General features: G+C 45.1%; 1 protein-coding gene across 9 annotated transcripts in view; it reads left to right on the forward strand.

Annotated features, from left to right (window-relative positions):
- Nucleotides 1–15135, forward strand: part of LOC106972961 (urea transporter 1) — a 53512-nt gene extending 38377 nt beyond the window's left edge. For 8 of the 9 annotated variants that reach the window (XM_053205530.1, XM_053205531.1, XM_027068887.2 and 5 more), the window contains 5 exons: nucleotides 973–1165; nucleotides 5121–5268; nucleotides 5465–5599; nucleotides 11521–11570; nucleotides 13075–15135. In XM_053205530.1, the coding sequence (XP_053061505.1) occupies nucleotides 973–1165; nucleotides 5121–5268; nucleotides 5465–5599; nucleotides 11521–11570; nucleotides 13075–13251 (703 nt within the window). In that variant the 3' untranslated portion in view covers nucleotides 13252–15135. The other variant, XM_053205532.1, reaches the window with a different exon arrangement.
- Nucleotides 15136–21485: the final 6350 nt, after the last annotated feature.

A 21485-nucleotide genomic window follows, 5' to 3' on the forward strand; every position in this document is an offset into this window, starting at 1 on the left:
CCCCTTTGTTGGAAGCAAACATTTCCTTCTTATTACGACAGATTTAGGATATAAAACACTGATATCCACACAAATGAGAAGTGTGGCCCACTAAGGACAGTGTCTGCCGGGCCACCCACCCTGGCTTCAACCACAGGTGTGTGGGAGAGAACTTGCTGGTAGAGCCAACCTGTCCAGGAAGTAATTTCTGACCAGTTCTGAAGAACTGGCTGGAGGACGGAAGTTGTCCCCTGTAGTGCTCCCCACACCCTTTCCCATAACCGGGAGCTCTTGACCTTAGTGATGGGCCAATACGGGAGAGCACAAAAGAGGCCCAGAGACCATCTAATCTAATCCAGTCCCCCAGGCTACAGACAAGGAAATGGAGGAGTAGTTCCTTGCCAAAGGTCACGAACTGCTAAAGCTGCTGCCCCCATCCTCCATCCCAATCTTCTTCCTCCAAGCCCACACCACCTTATATCCTCCCTTGGACAATTGTTTCTCTTCTTCAAAAACAGATATAGTAAACACAAAGATGATCTGGAAATTCAAGATGGTGGTCGCCTCTGGTGGGGAGGGAGGGGCATATGATCAAGTGGGTGACACAGGGGGGCTTTAACCGTGTAGACAGTATTTTACTTCATGCTAAAATACTTCAAAAATATTTCTAAAACCTGGATTTCATAAGTCACTGTGAGAAACCCCAGAATATAATTTTTCAAAACCAAGTAAGCAAAGCATTCATTTTTGACCTTGTGTAAGAATTATTCTCTGACAGGGTTTATTCCACGTGTGTTTATTTTTTTGTTTCATTTTGATTTTTCGGTTATCTTCCCCCCACCCCCCCACCATGAAAAGTTTGTTGAAATAGTACTTTAGGGACATATTTGCCCAGGAGACAAAACCCCTCCATGGTGTAGAGATTCAGTGTCAACTGACTTGTCACATGCACGTTCTTCCATTCTGTTCTGTGGTTGTTGCTGTTGTCATTAGTCCAGTTTTCTCAAGCGCACTGAACTCCTTGTTCTGCAAATGGGACCTCCCCGTCTTCACCCTGCCCTTCAACATGGCGTTGTCAATGTACCTTTCGGCCACGGGACATTACAATCCGTTCTTCCCAGGCAAACTGTTCAAACCTATAACCGAGGTTCCCAATGTCACCTGGACTGACCTCAGTGCCCTGCAGGTAAGGTATACCGTCTTCTCACATTCCTGCCTGGCTCTGAAAGACTCTGTGTCCTCCAGGCTAATTGTTCTTGGGCATCAGAGCCTTATGGAGACTCAGCTCTAGGGTGGCCTTGCTGTCTTCATCTTGCCCTCTGAACCATTTGTCCTGCTCCAAAGCTTTGGGCTCTAAGGGTTTGTGTATTATTGTTATTGAAGTATAGTTAACATACAGTGTTATATTAGTTTCAAGTGTACAATATAATGATTCAGCAATTCTATACATTACTCAGTGCTGATCAGGATAAGAGTACTCTTAATTCCTTCCACCTACTTCACCCGTCTCCCCACTCACCTCCCTCTGGTAACCACCATTTTGCTCTCTGTATTTGCATCGGGTTTTTTGTTTTTTGGGTTTTTTGGTTTTTGTCTCTTTTTTCTTTGTTCTGGGGTTTGGGGATTTTTTTTAATTTTTTTTTTAATGTTTATATTTGAGAGCGAGACAGAGCATGAGCAGGGAAGGGGCAGAGAGAAAGAGGGAGACACAGAATCTGAAGTAAGCTCAAGGCTCTGAGCTGTCAGCACAGAGCCTGATGTGGGCCTCAAACTCAGAGACCACGAGATCATGACCTGAGCTGAAGTTGGACACTCAACCAACTGAGCCACCCAGGCACCCCTGTTCTAAGGGTTTTTTTTTTTAATGTTTATTTATTTATTTTGAAAGAAAGAGAGTGGGGGAGGGGCACAGAGAGGGAGAGAGAGAGAGAACCCTAAGCAGGCTCCCCACTGTCTGTCAGTGCAGAGCCCTACATAGGGCTCAAACCCACAAACTGTGAGACCATGACCTGAGCCAAAGTCAAGAGTCAGACACTTAACCAACTAAGCCACCCAGGCACCCCTCTAAGGGGTCTTTTAAATGACTGCTCAAAGCTAACTTTTCCTCCTCTTTTCCCAAAATCCACTCCAGAGTATAGCTCTGTTTCAAAGTCGGAGTCAAAGACTGTTTCAAACTTTGGGTGGGTGTGTTGGGGGCCATCCTTTGAGGCAAGGCCTCCAGCCTGGAGTTAAGGCTTCCATGATCTGGCTCCCCTGATCAAAAGAATTTGTTCCTTCCATTAGATCTCATTACAGAACCTCTCTATTCTGCTTTTTCATTTGGCAGATCTGATAGAATATGTACAATAATTCATGGTTCTCAAGCTTTGGTAGGCATCAGAATCATTGTTTGTTTCCTTTTTAAATACCAGTACAAGCCCCATCTCAGACTCTCTAAATCCTAATCTCTGGGAATAGAGTCTGGGAGCCTGTATTAACAAGCTTCCCAAATAACGGTGATGTAGGCCAGAGTTTGAGAACTGCTATCATAAGATGTATTCTATGTATCTCTTTACAGATGTGCACAAAGAGAGCACCTTTTTAAAAAATCTGGTTGACCCAGGGGTGCCTGGGTGGCTCAGTTGGTTAAGTATCTGTTACTTGATTTTGGCTCACAGTTTGTGAGTTCAACCCCCACATCAAGCTCTGTGTTGACAGCGTGGAGCCTGCTTGGGATTCTCTGTCTCCCTCTTGCTCTGCTCCTCCCCCATTTGTGCTTATGCTCTCTCTCTCTCTCTCTTTCTCTCTCTCTCTCTCAAAAATAAACATTAAAAAATAATAATAAAAATAAATTAAAAACCTGGTTAACCCAAATCACATTCCAGCTCTTCCTGTTGGTGTTTATTTAATAACTCTGTTTAAGGTTTCTTGACTATTAAAAACAAGAGAACACTTAAAATCAGAAGAGGGGCGCCTGGGTGGCTCAGTCAGTTGGGCATCCGACTTCAGCTCAGGTCATGATCTCACAGCTTGTGAGTTCGAGCCCCGGGTTGGGCTCTGTGCTGACAGCTCAGAGCCTGGAGCCTGCTTTGGATTCTGTGTCTCTCTCTCTCTCTGCTCCTCCCCTGCTCACACTCTGTGTGTGTCTTTCTCTCTCTCAGAAATAAATAAACATTAAAAAACACTTTTTTTTTAAATCAGAAGAAAACTACCACCTTTTATGATGTGAAAAAGACTGGCTTTCCCACTATCAGGTTATGAAACCCCATTTGCTGTCCTCCTTGCTGAGCGATCAAAACATGTGAAGATCTCAGGCAGGCTTTTCTGTACATTCTTGCCCAGAAAATAAATAGGAGCGTTTGGAAATAACCCAAAAAGAAAATCAAATGTTTATTCGAATCCCCTGTGAAAAATATTATAAATAATGTTAAGTAATCTATCTAAAATGTCCCTGTCCAACATAGTAGCCATTATCCCCATGTGGCTATTTTAATTTAAATTTGAAATTCATTACAATTAAATGAAACTAAAAATTCGGTTTCTTAGCCTCACTAGCCACATTTCAGGTGCTCAGTAGGCACACGTATTGGGCAGCACACATATGGAATATTCCACCTCCGTGGAAGTCCTGCTGGATAGTGCTGATCCGCAGAGGTAAGGGTCTTGCTCTTCTCACTATGAACTACCGCCCCAACATCAGCACCCTTATTTCCCATCTCACCCAGATTCCGCCTCCCGGGCTACCCAGGGGATAGTTCTGCTGTCCGGTTCTGAGATGAAAGCCCAAGTAGTCTTTGCCCGCATCAAGTTCCCTGCTCTAGAGAAACAGGAAATGATTTCGCGTAGACATGAAGATCCAGTGTGGGCTGGAAATGTTAAGGTCCATCTTAGGATAGACTCAAACTGACAGTATGGTCCCGTGCTCTGAGCAAGGACTGATGCAGCATTTGGAAGCCAGCATTAGTTCCAGCCTAACGCATGAAGGGGGAGGGCAGTTCCCCGTGCCGAGGCAGAGCCCCCTGTGTCAGAGTCACTGCTTCCCCAAGGCCCCCAGAAGGTATACATGTGACCTAGAGAAGACGGGGGGAGCAAGATGGGAAGGCATCTTTCAGTAAATGGTCTTGGTCACAAAGGAACCTAGTGTGGCTAATTATGCCTATCCTGGACCTACCGAATGTGTTGCTATAAAATGCTATTCACATTTGTTAGCTTAAATCAAACCCTGTCCCTTCCCGAAAACTGCCATTCTGTGAACACATGAGCTGAATTCAGGCCTCGGCCAGAAAGTAGAAATTTACATGTATTACGTGTAAATTTACATGACATTTACATGTATTTTTGTGGGGTTTTTTTGCACTGACTGGCAGTTGTTGATAACTGGAATAAGCTAAGGATATTCTGGTTTAAATAAATACATGTTCTCATTAACAGCAGAAGTGTCAATAGGGTCCTGATTCATGAACTTGCTGATAATTGCTTCTGAATTATGGATAAGAGAACCCGACTCTGGGTCTCTGGCCTTAACCCAATTGCAAGGGAGCAATAGTACTCCTATTGACCACAGTGTGCACTGATGTATTAGGCCTGAGAACCAATGGACAGTTAAAAGCAACACAAGTGTAAGCTGTGGGGCAGTGACTCCACCTGGGAGCTTAGCAGCCAAAGCCACCATGTCAGTGCAGCAACAGAGCCCCAGAGTGAAGGGGGTTCTAGGAAGGTGTGCTCAGTGTGCAGCAGGTATGGGCTGGTGCATCTTTTGGGATAAAGCAAAAGTGTGAGGTTTTTCTGTAAAGAGAGAGAATTTTTAAAAAGGCGGGGGGTGGGGGTAGGGTGATGGTACCTGGGTGAGCCAGTTGGTTGAGCACCCGGCTCTTGATTTCGGGTCAGGTCCTGATCCCGGGGTCATGGATTTGGCTGGAGCCCCCGTGAGGCTCCGTGCTGAGCGTGGAGCCTGCTTAAGATTCTCTCTTCCTCCCTCTGCCCCTCTCCCCCACTTGCACACACTCTCTCTCTCTAAAATTAAAAAAAATTTTTAATTAAAAAAATAAAAAAATTAGTCACACTGATCTCAAAAGACAAGCCCACTCTACCATTGCCTTGTATGTGTTTGTAGGTGTCTGTTCAGCTGTTTTAATGACCTCCTTCTCTAAATGGCTTTGCAGCTATTGAAATCCCTGCCCGTGGGTGTCGGTCAGATCTACGGCTGCGATAACCCGTGGTCGGGGGGCATTTTCCTGGGCGCCATTCTGCTCTCCTCCCCGCTCATGTGCCTGCACGCTGCCATCGGGTCGCTGCTGGGGATAGCGGCAGGTAAGCCTGAGACGGGCAATGGGATATCGAGCACCTCCTCCACTGCATGCACCCCCTCCGGCGTCTTCCATGCTCCAGACCTTTCTTGAGAGCTCTGCTTCCAAGAACTCCCTTGGTGCCTCCCCCACCCCTAACCTCCTTCCAGAGCATGCTGCCTTTTGTCCACAGCTGTGACTCCTTCTGTCTTACCTAACAGGACTCAGTCTTTCAGCGCCATTTGAGAACATATACTTTGGACTCTGGGGTTTCAACAGCTCTCTGGCCTGCATTGCAATGGGAGGGATGTTCATGGCACTGACCTGGCAAACCCACCTGCTGGCTCTTGCCTGCGGTGAGTATACTGTACCTCGGAGGGAGGCTCGCTCATAACCATGGGATCAGCCCAAACAGTAAGATATGACTATGTCAGGAACTGGGGCAAGGGTTCCAGTTTGGGCCCCGGCTTTCTGCGTATGTGAGCAGGGCAGGTGGCTTCCTCTCTCTGGGAGGATTAAGCCCTGCTGGGCCCTCCTCATGGGTTATCGTGAAGACAGGAGAGCCTGTTGAGCCATATTAAACATTTGCCTTATGTATGTGTTGGGGGATAGAAACTTGACTCGTCCTATGTTCTTCATACTAGTCGTTGACCCAAGAAACAGCTATGTTCTTCATACTAGTCGTTGACCCAAGAAACAGTAATAAAATGAGTCAAGCTAAACACAGAGCCATCTCTCCTGGTGAGTCAGGCAGGACTACATGTGGCCCTTTGAGAATCACAGGAACCAGCTGTTCTCACACTTCGGGGAGTGTCAGGATCACCTGGAAGTCTTGTTAAAACAAAGATGGCTGCCCCCCTTCCCCAGTCCCTGATTCGTCGTTAGAGGCGGGGGAGGAGTTGGCGTCTCTAACGAGGGCCAGGTGGCACTGATGCTATTCCTCCGGGGACCGCATTTTCAGACCCGCTGTATTCATCCGTTCGGACCCCCATATTCCAGCCAGACTCCTCCTGTCAGAGCCAGATGGTTCTGGAGATCCCCACACCTTCCTTCTCATTTTACTACTGGGGTTCTGAGGCCAGAGAGGTGAAGTGATGTGCTGAAGGGCATCCAGTCAATTAGGGTAAATTCAAGCCCGGAATCTACATTTGGTAACAACTTCTGTAATTCCCCTACCCTACTCTGTTCCCAGTGGCAGCATTCAGGCCTTTAAGAGAACACACCTCAAGTGATATAGATTTGAAAAGCTAACGGATTTCTCAGGCCCTTGTAAAGTGGAGACATATTCGCCCAGAGCCTCTGGCATCCCTAATTCAATATGAAGTAAAAAGTAAGATAATGTATTAGAGTGTAGGGATACTGGGGTATCCCTGGGTGATACTGGGGAAGGATGGAATGTGCAGAAATTATCTGTAATATAATGGAAATACTTGTGTAGAGTCAGTTTATCACCAGATTAATCAATCCAAGTTACCTACACCGCTATTAAATTGGTGGACCACATACACACACAGTAATGGAATACTACTCAGCCATAAAAAGGATGAAATCTTGCCACTTGTAACAACATGGGTAGACCTTGAGGGAATTATGCTAAATGAAACAAGTCAGAGAAAGACAAATATCATATGATGTCACTTACAGGTGGAATCTAAAAACACAAAACAAAGCAAAACCCAGGCCCATAAGTATAGAGAACAGATTGGTGGTTGCCAGAGAGGAGGTGGATTAGGAGCATAAATGGATAAAGGGAAGTACAAACTTCCAGTTATAAAATAAATAAGTCATGGGGGGTGTAATATACAACATGAGGAATCTAGTCAATGATATTGTATTAACTTTGTGCAGTGATGGACGGTGACTTTACTGAGGTGAGCATCTCACGATGTATGCAAAGATGGAAACACTATGTTGTACACTTGAAACTAATATAATATTGTATGTCAATGATACCCCAATTAAAAAAAATAAGATAATAAAATAAAAGGGTAGACCACATGTCAGGCAGAGAATGTGGAATGGATTCCTGCACTGGGCAGGAAGCAGGACCAAGGATTTCTAAGGCCTCACTCAATTTTTATTTTCTGATGCTGTAGTGAAGTTAAAAAATCTCAGATTGTTGTCGTGTTGCCACTTTACATGTCATTTTGCCAATTTCCTTATAGTACACAGCTGTTTCACCAACTAGTCCTGTCAAACTTTTTGCTCATTTTCCCATATTTGTTCATAAGGTTAGGGCAAAGGAGAAAACTGATTACGTGTCACCTGAGGTAGGCCAGGTTAGAAGCTTTACTGTGAGATTCTTTGAGATTTCAAATCTTTTTTTTTTTTTAAGTTTATTTTTGAGAGAGAGAGAGAGAGAGAGAGAGAGAATCCCAAGCAGGTTCTATGCTGTCAGCACTGAGCCCAACACGGGCCTCGATCCCACAAACGATGAGATCGTGACCTGAGCCAAAACCAAGGGTCCGACACTTCACCAACTGAGCCAGACGCCCTGAGATTTCAAGTCTTTGTTCAAGGGGCTTACATTTATGTTTCTGTGTGGGCGGTGGTAGAAAATACATATTAAACACTCATGAAACCCACATGGCCATGGCCGGATATGATGTATCTAAACTTCCTCCCAGACAGTACTGGAAAGACCTAGGGGGTTAGCAACTTTAGATCCAGAAATTCCTGTGCACAGAGAGTGTTATGGTCAAGGGCAGAAGCCAGGTGGGTGAGAGCAAGCCCACTGGAGACCATATGATATCTATGACAGAACAAGGACACATCTGCAGTACCAGATTCCCTGGGGGCACATGACAGTGCAGAATCATCAAGAAGCACCTCCTAGGGGCGCCTGAGTGGCTCAATTGGTTAAGTGCCCCACTTCGTCTCAGGTCACGATCTCACGGTTCATGGGTTTGAGCCCTGCGTCGGGCTCTGTGCTGACAGCTCAGAGCCTGGAACCTGCTTTGGATTCTGTCTCTCCCTCTCTCTCTGCCCTTTCTCTGTTCTCACTCTGTCTCTCTCTCTCAAAAATAAATAAACATTAAAAATAAATTAAAAAAAAAAAAAAAAAAAAAGAAGCATCTCCTAGACACAGTGGCTTTTCTGTATGTCCTAAAATTGAGAGAAGGAAGTCCTGTTGGTGGAGGCAATCTGACTGGATGGTCGGGGCCAGCATGGGGACAGCCTGAGTACATCCTTCAAGCTCAAGCAGAAACTGTTTTTGGTCACACGAGTTGTTGCTGAGATCTTGACAGACTGTGGAAAGGGATGAGGCCAAGATGTTAGCAGATGGGTTTCCTCAAAGCAGGAATATCTTCATTATTTTCTTCACTATAGAAGTAAAGTAGTATGGGCTTATGGTACCAAAAAAAAAATTGATAAATACAGAAGAGTATAAAGCAGAGTGTAAAAAGACTCCCTCCTGCTCCCTCAGTGTAACTTTTTTGCCTCCCTCTTATAAGGACCTCGGGTTACTTTGGGTCCACTTGGATAACCCACACTCATCTCCCGGTCTCAAGATCATTAACATAATCACAGCTGCAAAGCTCCTTTTGACAGATAAGGTAACATATTCACGGGTTCTGGGGATTAGAGCATGAACGTCTTTGGGGGCCGTGACTGTGCCTATCACGCCTACCTTCCTTCGGACAGGTCAGATTTTCTTTAATGGCGTAGCGTAATGGATGAGGCAACGTACTGAATTAGTTGAGAACCCAGACCCTCTGCCACGTCCTAGCTCTGCCAAGTTTAACTTCAGTAGATGCCACGTTCAATAGATGCCTTCCCCCAGGGGCCATCCCGCTTTCCCCTGCCACCAGTGGTGTGTGAGAGGGCACGTTTCATCCACACTAGGTACTGGCCATCCTTTCCCTCTTTGGACATAAAGTTTTGAGGCAGACCTCCAGCCCCCTCCTGTAAGGTAAATCTCACATGGAAAACGTAACAGCAAGTTCCAGCTTGCCCACGTCACCCTGACCCTGCCAAACCAAAGACTGACTCGGCCAGCCAAAGTAAATAAAGAACGGACATTCATTACAGAGTTGCTCTTTCATTAGATCACATGGCCTTATCAGCAAGAGGACCCGGGAAGCTCTGACAGGGCCCAGCACTGCTGCCTTCCCTGCCTCGACACTGGAAGCTGCCCACCAAGGAATTCCTCGGTCTTGTTATTTTATCAGTGCAAACTGTAAACACATTTCGTCTCCTTTTAATGCTTGGCTTGTCACAGTAGGACTTGTACACGGTGGCCTGTGGGGACGGACATTGCCGGCCCTTCAGCTCTCGGGGCCTCTCCTCTCCCTCTGCTGCCCAGAGCTCTGTCAGAGTCATCACCTACAAACTGTGGTGTGCAGAATGTCACCTCTACCGTAAGGCTTTCCCAGTCTGATTCAGCAAATCTTAATTGATGGGCAGTTACTGTTATGCAGTCTGACTCTCTTACTATGGGGAGAAAAGTGACTTGTAATTGGAGAGCACCTGGAAACTGCGTAACAGTAAGAAACCAGAGCAATGCCTTCCAAATGTAATAAGTATCAAATGGAGAGAAGTGGCAATGAGTCTCAAGTGCTCAGGGAACATCTCCTAGAAGAGCCGGCGCCCAAGGGAGCAAGGACAGAATGTTCCGGTACTTGCTCAAGTGCCGGTGAATATTTGTTGAATGAGTGAGTGAGTGAATGAACGAATGAAATAGAAAAAAAAAGAATGAAATTCTCAAAACCCAACAAAAAAGCTCTTCCAACCCAAGCTGTTGCTGGCTTCTGCTCAGATCAGTATCTCACCCCCCAGGGACAGGGATGGGTTTGAGAGCTGCTCTTTGTGGAAATACAGGATTGCATGTGAGATCCGTCTCCTCCCTGTAAAGAGCATCTTCAAGTTGCCCTTTGACAAATGATAAAACCAGATTCCGAAGTTCAGGGATTTGTTGTACAATTAAATGGCAGAGCTGGGGTTTGAAGCTTGTCTTTCCAAGACACGCCTTTCCCGCTAGCTAGAGACAATTCAGATGTTGAAAGACATACTGTTGAACAAAAATACCAGGACAAAAAGACCAAAGATTGATAAAAGGTTGGAAGTCTGTGGTAAAGTAAATGAGGGAGGGAGTCTCTCTGCCCCCACTTCCTGCCCCGCCCCATGGTGGCTGTGTGATTTCTCCTGCTTTGGGGCAGTAGATGGTGGGTGTGCCTACTGGTGAGTGCTGCTGGGCCAGGTGGCTGTGTGGCCAGCTTATGAAGGTCATTCTGCAGCCTGCCTTGGTGAAACCCAAGGGCTTCCCTGAGCCTTCTTGAGCCCCCCCCCCCCCCTTCAACTGATGATTAGCTACTTGAGAGCTTTGTTTTTGTTGTTTCACTTTGAAGGTCACAGATAAACTGCTACTTTAAGATTTGCGCTTGCTCAGAGTAAATAAAAACGTAGCATGTTAGTTCATTACCCCGTATGCCGATCTTAATGGTATTTGGAAAAATGTTATGGGGAGAAAACCCAAGTTTGTGTTCCGTTTCTACTGATCTCTGAGTTAGCATCTGTTTTTTTATACCACAAGTGTTTCTAACTGTGAATTCTAACCAATACGAGAATCCTTGTGATCGTACAGAAACCGTGCTATCCGAAGAAACATTCATACTTTTCATTTTAGTCCAACCATGCTCAGATAAAATAACAGGGAAGTTTATTGGCCATGGAAAGCCTTTTCCTTAAGGATCAGCAGTAACATGAACCAAATAGTAATCACAGAAAAGCTACCTTTACTGAGTACTTCTTTTTAAATTTTTTTTAATGTTTATTTATTTTTGAGAGACAGAGCATGAGCGGGGGAGGGGCAGAGAGAGAGGGAGACAGAATGTGAAGCAGCCTCCCGAATCTGAGCTGTCACAAGAGCCTGATGTGGGGCTCAAATCCATGGACCTCGAGATCATGACCTGAGCCAAAGTCGGGCGCTTAACCGACAGAGCCACGCAGGCACCCCTACTGAGTGCTTTGTACTGCATGCTAAACCCAAGTATTACCTGCTTTCGTGTCACACCAACCCCGTGAGAAAGGAATTCCTATTCCCTCTATTGTGCAGGTGAGAAAGTGAAGGCTTAGAATGGAGGCCACCAAGCTCCTAAGTGGTGGAGTCTGGATTTGAACCCAGAGCTGCCAGCTCTAAGCTCATAATTATAACCAGGGTGCTGGGCTGGCTAGAAAAACATGGAAGTTTCCTTTCCAGGGGATTTATACCAGAAGGCAGTCTTCCCTGTAATGAGAAGTGCACCTACTAAGTGCTGTTGTTCCCCTTTGTTTGTAGCCCTGTTCACTGCCTACCTTGGAGTCAGCCTGTCACACATGATGGCTGTGGTGAGTTTGCTTTAATCTTGCATTGTCGTAACATGATTGATCAGTTTTTGATGATATGGAAACCCTCCCAAGGTCCCCCTGGGTGGTGTCCCATGCAGGATCCATGGCTGTGATAGCCACTACTTTCTCATCTCCTGGACCTGCCTGTCCCCACTCACCTTGTAGCTTCTTCGTGAATTATAATCCAAACTACAATCACCAGGCTTGCTAAAAATATCAGATTGATAATTTAAAGAAGTGAAACTTAGGCTGTATAACATATTTATCAAGTTCATATTCTAACTCTGAGTGTCAGGGAATTGACCTTAGAATATCTTCTACTTGAACAGAAAGCCAAGACCATGTGGTGGTTGAGAAATCAGGAAAGAGAGAAAAATATAATTGGCTAATGACCCAGATGGTGCTGTTTTTTATTTTGGGTCAAGCCATTAGTTTTTCATACCCCTTGTCTTTATTTTTTTTTTTTAATTTTATGTTAGAATGAGAGAGAGAGAGAGAGGAGAGCAGGAGAAGGGCATAGAGAGAGGGAGAGAGAATCCCAACTTAGGGCTCAATCCCATGACCTGAGCTGAAATCAAGACTTGGATGCTTAACCGACTGAGCCACCCAGGTGCCCCACACCTTGTCCTTTTTTAAATCTCCATCAGTCGTAAGACTTATTCAGACTCACATCCTGGCTTAAGTATTTAAAAAATTTTTTTAATGTTTTATTTATTTTTGAGAAGGAGAGAGAGAGACCAAGCCCATGAGCAAGTGAGGGGCAGAGAGAGAGGGAGTCACAGAATCCAAAGCAGGCTCCAGGCTCTGAGCTGTCAGCAAAGAGCCTGACGCAGGGCCCAAACTCGTGAACCGTGAGATCGTGACCTGAGCAGAAGTCGGACACTTAACCAACTGAGCCACCCAGGTGCCACCCCTGCTGAACTATTTAATAGGCAAAACCATCTCCCATTTAGTGGCTCCTGCCCCTCTTTCTCCTTCCTTTTCAGCACTGTCCTGCCCTTGACCTTCTCTTTCAGAACTGCATGAGTTGCCAAGAACAGCCCAGAGGAAGGACCTCCCCTCAAGGAGCTTAGAATCTATTTGGGAACTGGAACAAGAGGAAGGAAAGCCAGTAGAGTCCAAGACTAGTCTGGGTGGAAATTGGGAGGAGAGACGGCACCACAGGCTGAACTCAGCAAAGAGGGCCCTGTGGCTGTGATGAGGGTCAGGAGACATTGGCGGCTTGCTAAGTGACATCTCTAGGTGCCCTATGGCATAGGAAGCCCACTGTATGAAAGGAAGGGAAAGATGTACAAGGTGGACAGGCAAATGACCACCCTAAGAAGCAGATGAGGGCATTTCACCTGCTAAATGCCCTGGGATCTTGGACTCCATCTTGGGCATTAGTGGAGCCTGGGTCAGTGCTCCAGGGATGCATCCCCCTGGGCTGAATGAGAATAGGATGAAGGGTGGTACTTTGTGACAGGATCTCAGAGGAGCATGTGCCTTGTCTCTTCCTCTTCAGGCGGGATTGCCAGCTTGTACCTGGCCCTTCTGTTTGGCCACACTACTGTTCCTCTTGCTGACCACGAAAAATGCCAACATGTACAGGATGCCCCTCAGTAAAGTCACTTATCCTGAAGAAAACCGCATCTTCTACATACAAGCCAAGAAAAAAAGGATGGTTGAAAGCCCTTTGTGAGAGCAACCCCACCCACAGCCATGGTCACAAGGGGTGGCTGACCGACTGCCCCAGGTGACCCCCAGGGTCTTGGCAAACTGCTGTTTTTTGCCTTTAACGACTTTCATACTACTAACCCATTGGCGATCTGCTCTTAGGCTCATTTTGTAGCTTTCTCTTAGACTCCAGGAGCATCCCCAAACATGTGAGAGACCAGATGGTGTGCCCTGGTGGGGCGTTGGTGCTAAGACTAATATATTTATAAGGTCAAGTGCTCCAACAGAACGAAGATGTGAGACCAGAGCTAATGATTGACATTTATTGATATTCTTGTGTTTGGTTAGGCTACGTGATGTTAACAGTATTAAAAATTAAGCTCTACAACTAAGCCTCAAGTGAATGGAATTCATGGTCACAAAGTCAAAGTCAACCCAGAATTCTCAGATAAGCAGTGTGACTTGTTTGAAATCGATACAAGTTACACATGACAGTGGTAGTGCCCACAGCTCATGCCCCAGCCCCTCAGCAGAATGGCCTGGATCCTGCCCTGTGTGGGTGGGATTCTCTTACGGGAGATGGGCTGATTCTTTCCAGGCGGACACAGCTGTAGGAGAGAGAAAGGGATTTTATCAGTCAAAATTATTCTGGAACGTTATTTTTCTTGGACGTGGCAAAGGATTTTTTTAGATAAGGTTTATTATCTTTTTCTTATGAGAATGCATTTGTGTTTTCAATGAGGTAAAATAAGAGAAGTTCCTGGCTTAACCAGTTCCTAGATATTAAAGAAAAGTTACATTTTTATGAAATATTCGGCATAGCTGTTTTCACTTTAATCCACATGTTGATTTTGTAAATGCCAGGAATGTGTAGAACCAAGTTATCAGCATCCAAGGGTCCTTTAACGCCACAATTTGCAATCCATTTGGGATGTTTTACATGTTATAAAGCCTGAAAGTTAAGTTCAGATTGTTTCTGGATGCTTGGAAGTTGTTGAATTTCTTTAAAAAAAAAAATTTCATGAAAAAAAAAGTCATTATTATCTGCACACTCAAAATATTCTCACTCAGAACCCAAAGGTAAAGGGTTCTCCTGTTTTTCTTTGTTTTAATTTTAAAGTCATCAGTCCTATAAACATCCTATAACCAAACACACTGAGGATGCCATAGAAAGTGCCACTCGCTACCTTCCGCTGAATCTGTATGGATTCAGTGTTTTGGAGGATTCGGAAAGAGAAACCGTGGAATCCTAAAGGGTTTTTCCCCCCTTTGGGTTTGCAGTGCTCAGTGCAAAATATTTAGGTTGCTGCAGGAATAAACAGAAGAAGGGAAGCCAACCTAAAATATTTCAGGGAGAAGTCCACTTCTTCCTTTTCTCAGGAAAACAAACATTGTTCTGATTTAACAACCCTGTGACCAAAGCCTTTTGAAACCCTGAATTTGCAACTGTCATAGAGTCATGTGGAAAAACTAAATCTTCACCGTGCGAACGGAAATCTCCCTTGTTAGGGAATTTGTGAAATAAGACTTTGTGGGAGGGCAGGGGAGGAGGACTCAAAAACGAAAGCAGAACCAAAGATAAACCAGGAGAGAAGAGTCCAGGCTGTGGTTGAGTGAACCAGAGCCTCTGACATGCCTCCAGGCCCATCTTCACAGGAGCTGGAGTGTTCTCCGTATACCTTCTGCTGGTGGGCTCACACAGGCGTGTAAATAGGAACATTCTAAAAGCCTTGTACATGGCCGAATTTAAATGGTATTAATTTTTTCAAGCAGTTTTTGTTACTAAGTGTTACCCTGAAATGAAGTGAGTATTTTGTTAGTTTCCTCAGGGATCACTTGGATTCTTTTCCTATTGTTTGTATAACAAATTTCTAGGTAAGAATATGAATAAAATTATACTCACAGCTCAGTTTTGTACAGATTTTGTTTAAAAGTCACCTATGCCTTTTATAGCTATCGTGTGTGTATATTAACAATCACATGCATAATTGTGTCTTGCTTATATGTGCTTATGTTTTGATGTGCTGGTATCCTGATTCCTTTCTTCTACTTGGTAACAGCACCAGACGTGCCTCTGAGCAAACCCTGTTCAAGTCAGATATATGGGCCCATCCCTGTGGGTCTCCTCTCAACTACACATCGTTCTCCCCACTCAGGGTTGAGACTGGATTACTGAGGATAGCCATGGACGTTCAGGACATGCTCCTAAGACTTTAAGATGAATATCCCACCAGGCAGCTCCAGGCATCCCATCCGGGCCCTCGGTACCCCACCAGGACTGGGCCTCAGGGGGCAGCATTCTGGGAGGAACTACTTCTCAGAACGTTGCCCCTGAAGGTGAAGCAGTGCTTGTCTCTGAAACCTGCCTTCAGAGACTGCTCTCCCACCTCCCTTCATCCACGGTTAGCGTGTTTGAAAGAAAACATGGTAAGAATGGAAATTCACTCCAACCTTCAAAGGCAGTCCAAACAAGAAATAGAAGAAGGCCACAGTAGATTAGCCACATTGGAATGCCTTCTGTCAAAACAAAACCTCTTCTACCTATTGTTTCAAGATGATAAATATACAAGAGTGATCTGGTCATTAAATGCCCCCTTTGGTCTTCGGTAGAAAACAGAGAAAAGGTTTTAAGGCTCTTCAGCTAAAGACTCCAAATGCTAAATAGTTACCTATGACATCTGATTAGCATGAAATATGTTGAGATAGGAGGTTAAGTTCAAGATCAGGATTTTCCAAGGGGGGCCTCTTACAGCCAGTCTTGCAGAAATATCTTTGAGGTTGTTAAGTATAGCAAAATGTTTTATGCATATGAATGTTTTCAGCCTTCCTTTTATCTAACAACCTCCTTCCAAAAGGCTTTCATCTTTAGAGTAAAATCTCCTTTTTTTTTTTTTAATTTATTTATTTTGAGAGACAGAGAATGCACATGGGGCAGAGAGGGAATCCCAAGTAGGCTCCATGCTGTAAGCACAGAGCCTGAGGCTGGGCTCGAACCCAGGAACTGTGAGATCATGACCTGAGCCAAAATCAAGAGTCAGATGCTTAACCAACTGAGCCACCCAGGTGCCCCTAAAATCTCCTTCTTGAACCTGCTTTGACAATCCCCCCAGAACATTAGAAGGCTTATAATTTCAAGGCTACAGAGTGCCATTTGCTAAAACAATTAGCAATATAGATCCTGAAGGAATTTAAACAAATATAGTAAATAACAGACTTTTAAAGAAGTGGATTTAAATCCTCTATAGTCTGCTTTCACAGCTCTTAAAATCGAACTATAAAACACACGTAGTAGATCAAAGCTGACATGTGAAATCGTCTAAACGACTGCTCCAAGGTCTGACCTTAACCTTACTAAATATTAACCAGATAGGTGTTAACATAGCTAAAGCAACCTTACATCTGAGGGAGACCAGGTCAGCCACTGAAGCTTAGGAGTTGAAGGCAGACACAGTGGGGGGGGGAGGGGGGTCTCCAGCATGGGGAGGAGTGGTCTAGGAACAGGTGTCTAGGGAGACCCTTGTGGTAGAAATGGGCACACTGGAGGAATCATGGCTTAGCAAATATAATCATTTAGATCAAGCAGCTAATGTTCCTTGTCTGAGCCCGTACTCACAAGCTATTTGGTTTCCTATGTAGATTTGCCTTCTAGGGGAAACAATGCACTTGTCCATACTCGTGAATTCCTGACCCTGGATAGTTACAGTTCTCATTTTAATTAATAATTCAAGTTTGATAATAGGGGTTTTTTAAGTTGTTTGTTTCTTTGTTTATTTGGTTGGTTGGTTGGTTAGTTGGTTGGCTTTTTTGCCCATACATGTCACCAAAAGCCAAATCACCCCATGGTGTTCCAACAAACTTAAATTTCTGAGGCTACAAAGGTGCATGGGGTCGGGGGTATGTGAGGTTGTGAGGTTTAGGCCAAGACCTAGAGTCGACCAGAGACGGGCAGGTGGAGGAAGCTGGAGGATGGAGAGAGCAGTGTTCTTGGCAGATGGAAGCTCATGCAGAAAGGTCTTGAGACAAGGATTGGTGCTTTCAAGGAGTGAGAGAAGGGGCACCTGGGGGGCTCAGTCGGTTAAGCGTCTGACTCGTGGTTTCAGCTCCGGTCACGATCTCACGGTTTCGTGAGTTCGATCCCCACATCTGGCTCTGCGTCGGCAGCATGGAGCCTGCTTGGGATTCTCTCCCTGTTTCTCTCTCTCTCTCTCTCTCTGCCCCTCCCTTGCTCATGCTTTCTCTGTCTCTCTCAAAAAAAAAAAAAAAAAGAAAGAAAAATAGGAGTGAGAGAAGACTGATGTGGCGGGACTACAGTGAGTGAAAGGGCTTGGAGTGGATTCAGGAAACCAAGCAGACCACTGCAGTAGTGCAGGAGAGATGTGGTTTGGCTTGAACTCTAGTGGTAGCAGGGGGATGGAGAGAAGTTTATGGGGGTGAGAGACAAGAAGTGGAATCATGGTAATGGATTCACGTGGGAAGGGAGGGAGAGGGAGGTGTCAAGGATGACTTCCCGAATTCTCACTTGGGTAACAAGGTAGATGGCAGTGCCACACAATGAGATGGCAGCACCCAAGAATCACTTCTCTCATGCTATACATCTTCCCGTCCAATCCCATCTCTCCAGAGCTTCAATCCAGACCTGGTGTTCAACCGTCTATGGGGACTGTTCCAAAAGTATCCATCTCAACACATGCAGGGCAAAACTCATCTTCTTCAATGACTCTGCTCTCCACCCTGTGCTAACTTACAAGGTAGCACCCTCTCACCAACCGTACAATCCAGAAACAGTTCATCATCCTTAGCTTCATTCCCTCACCTCTAGGCAGTAGCCAAATTCTAAGGATCTTACCTCCTTGAAAGCCCCCATTGGCTCACGAATTGGCAAATATTTGTTGAATGACTATCACATGATGGAACTGGGCTTCCATAGTGAACCAGTCAGTCACGGCCTCTGCTCTCACAGAACTTTATGAGGTGAACTGACCAGTAAATGAGGAAAGGGAGTAGCATGATGATGAGGATGTAAGAGGTAGCTGGCCAACGAGGTTGAAGGAACAGTGTTTCAGTGACTTCCTCCTTCTAAGAAACAGAAGACAAGAATATATCACTAAATGCCAGGCATCCATACCAGTAGGCATGCTTTTGGCAGCAAGTAAGAGAATACCTGCCCAAAAGTACTTTAAACAACAGTAGTTTCATTCCTAAAAGTAGAACGTTCTGCTCCAAGTTTGGTGCAGCTGCTCAGTGATGTCATCAAGGATGCAGTCTCTTTCTATCCTCCTCCTCTTTCGCAGCATCCTCAGAAGACTTCATTTTCATCCCCGGGCTTGTTACTTCACGGTCCCAAAACAGCTGCCTTGTTACAAACCTCACAACCACATCAGGAAGAAGGAGGCAACCAGAGTTGCAAGACAGTCATTCTTTCATGTCTCTCTCTCTTTATCAGGGAGGAAAATCTTTCTCAAAATGCTTTTACTTGTGTCTTTTTGGCATAAAAGGGCCATAAGGCCATTCCTGGCTGCAAAGGAGTCTGTAAAAGCATGCATGTGGCATTGTCAGCCCCTACTATAGCAGGTGAGCTCCGCCATATTGCAGGGAACGCAGGAAGAATGGCTATTGGACAAGCAGATAAACATGTCTGCCACAGTGGTACAGAGTATACAATACCACACAGTATACAGTACCGTCGTGCCCAGACCACACTGAAGAGAGCTATGTGGTGACAGACAAGATTATCTATTGTGGGATTTACAAAGGGGTTTGGGACAGAGACCTAAACCAAGACCTTTTACACAGAGATGCTTTGTGGAATAGTTGCTGGAATATTACCAGAGTACTTTAGGATACCCCAGCTTCTGACTAACAAGAATCTTGTAGCCTCTAACAAGATGCTAAGCAAAAGGTGAGGCAGCCAGTGATACTGACCAGAGCAAGGAAAGTTTAGGGTCAATTCATGTTTTAATTAGCCCTCTCGATCTAACTGTTGAAGCTTCTAAATCATTCCATGTCAGAAGGCCCCACTGGAAATAGTTAGTTTCAATTCAGTTCCAGCTCAATGAAGCATTGAAAACAAGTGTCTGACATTTTCTGCTTTATGGCTCCAAATAAACAATGGGAAAGCCAGTTTCCTGTTTGGGTTGGGTCCATTGGATCCTAGCCCTTAGAAGCTTTGAATTATATCACAGTGACATGCAAGGACTCGCAGGGGAAGAAATGAAGCAGAGGGGAAAGTTGGCACAGTATCAGGAAATCTAGCTAGGGTTAGGTCCCTCGGACCGCAGGAAACAAACTGCAGCTCGAGCATGAGTCAGTGACCCAAGAGCAAGCACATCTTGGGGGAACAAGAGCACATACGGGCAGGTCGTAGGAGCGGCAATTCCACATTCTGAGACCCCATGTTGGCCTCTCAGCCAGATTTGTGGGAGCGAGTAGCCACACACAACACCTGAAATAAAGCCAGCCCAAACTGAGGTGTGTTCAAAAGTACACATTGGATTTCAAACATACACGACCAAAAAAAAAAGCAAAATATCTCAATAATTTTGTATATTTATTAAATATCAAGATGACAATGCCTTGTATACATTGGGTTAAATAAAAGATATTATTAATTTCACCGTTTAAAAAGTTTGTAATTTGGTCACGAGAAAATTTTAATCACATATATGACTTGCATTTGCGGCTCATATCATATGTCTATGGGACGGGGCTTGGTTAGATGAGTCCCAACCCTGGGGTCTTAACGGGCTACAAGGTCTCCATGGCAACTCAGATGGCACCGAGCTGTTGGAACTCAAACTTCTAGAGAATCATTATGTCCTGAATGAATGGATAAGAAGCCTTTCCTGTATCACATTGTGGAGACAGAGTTAGCTAACTCTGGAGTGTCAATTTCAGGTAAAATTTTACACCTTTCCAGGAAGACCTTCTGAGAGAGCAGGGGAGGGGCTGAGAGAAAGGGAGAGAGAATTCTAAGCAGGCTCTGTGCTGCCAGTGCAGAGCCTGACATGAGGCTCGAATTCATAAACCATGAGATCGTGACCTGAGCCGGAACCAAGAGCCAGATGCTCAACTTACTAAGCCACCAGGCACTCGGAGGATGTCATTTTTAAAGAATAATCATAACATGGCTACAGAGGGAGAAGACTGATTTTCTTGTGTGTGGAATAAAGTTATGGTGAAGGCAGTACCTAAAAAGCAGCCTCAGAAACACTCGGAGCTGGGGCAACCCCACTGGGATAAGCGGGCTGCCGCCCAATGTGTCCATGTGAAGAACAGTGTCCCAGATGTACAAGTGCTCATGAGTCACAAGCGATGAAAAAAAGCAAAGCACCTGGTTATGAAGTAAAAGGGAACAGTGGAACTGTGGATAATTGAAAATTGCACACCCCACCCCAAGCCTACCAAAGCATTCACGTTTCAGATTTTTTTTTTTTTAAGTAGGATTCACACCCAGGGCAGAGCCCAACCCGGGGCTTGAACTCAGGACCCTGAGATCAAGACCTGAGCGGAAATCAAGAGTCAGATGTTTGACCCACCCAGGAGCCCCTCAGATATTTTTAAACACTGTACTAGCCAAACGAAGCCAGTTTGAGAGTTAGATTTCTTGCAAGGGCTCCATATTGCAAGTTCAACTCCCAGGCACTCTTATAAGTGTTCCATAATGTTTGTCAACCAAGTGCATTTATCAGAATTATACACAAGGATCTTTGAAAAAATACAATTGTCCTATCCCATCCTGAATGTTTAAAGGCTCTCCAGACGATTCTAATGTGCTCTCCTACATAAAAGCAACTGCAAGTTCAGAAATCCCAGAGACTAACAGAAGCTGGATGGCTTCCTGGAGGTGAGACTCTGCCGTTGTTCTGACACATTTTCTCCCTGGGTCATCGGGACTCGGCTTTGGAGGCTCATTTGGGTTCCTCCTGGGTCCCCTGACTACCACCCTTTCTAGAACCACTGCTAAGGTCCAAAGAAATGAGCCATGTCTTGGCGGGCCCTGAAATCCACAGTGATACCAGAGTACAAAGAAGGTGGTCAGGGGCAGAAGGAAGGGCCTGTGGCAGAGAATCTAGTCTTTAAATGCCCGAAGCTTTGCTATGTTGAGTCAGTCCTTCACAGCCACCATCTCCCACCTCACTCCCACCTGTCTCACTGCCAAGGCCATGGTACAGAGTTCATCTTAGCCATCCTCATGGGCTGCCATGTGATTATTTCTTTTCACCTGTAGGAAAGACTTAGAAATGTCTAATTAGATTTTTC

The sequence above is a fragment of the Acinonyx jubatus genome, chromosome D3, assembly GCF_027475565.1.
Source record: "Acinonyx jubatus isolate Ajub_Pintada_27869175 chromosome D3, VMU_Ajub_asm_v1.0, whole genome shotgun sequence".
Classification (NCBI taxonomy): domain Eukaryota; kingdom Metazoa; phylum Chordata; class Mammalia; order Carnivora; family Felidae; genus Acinonyx; species Acinonyx jubatus.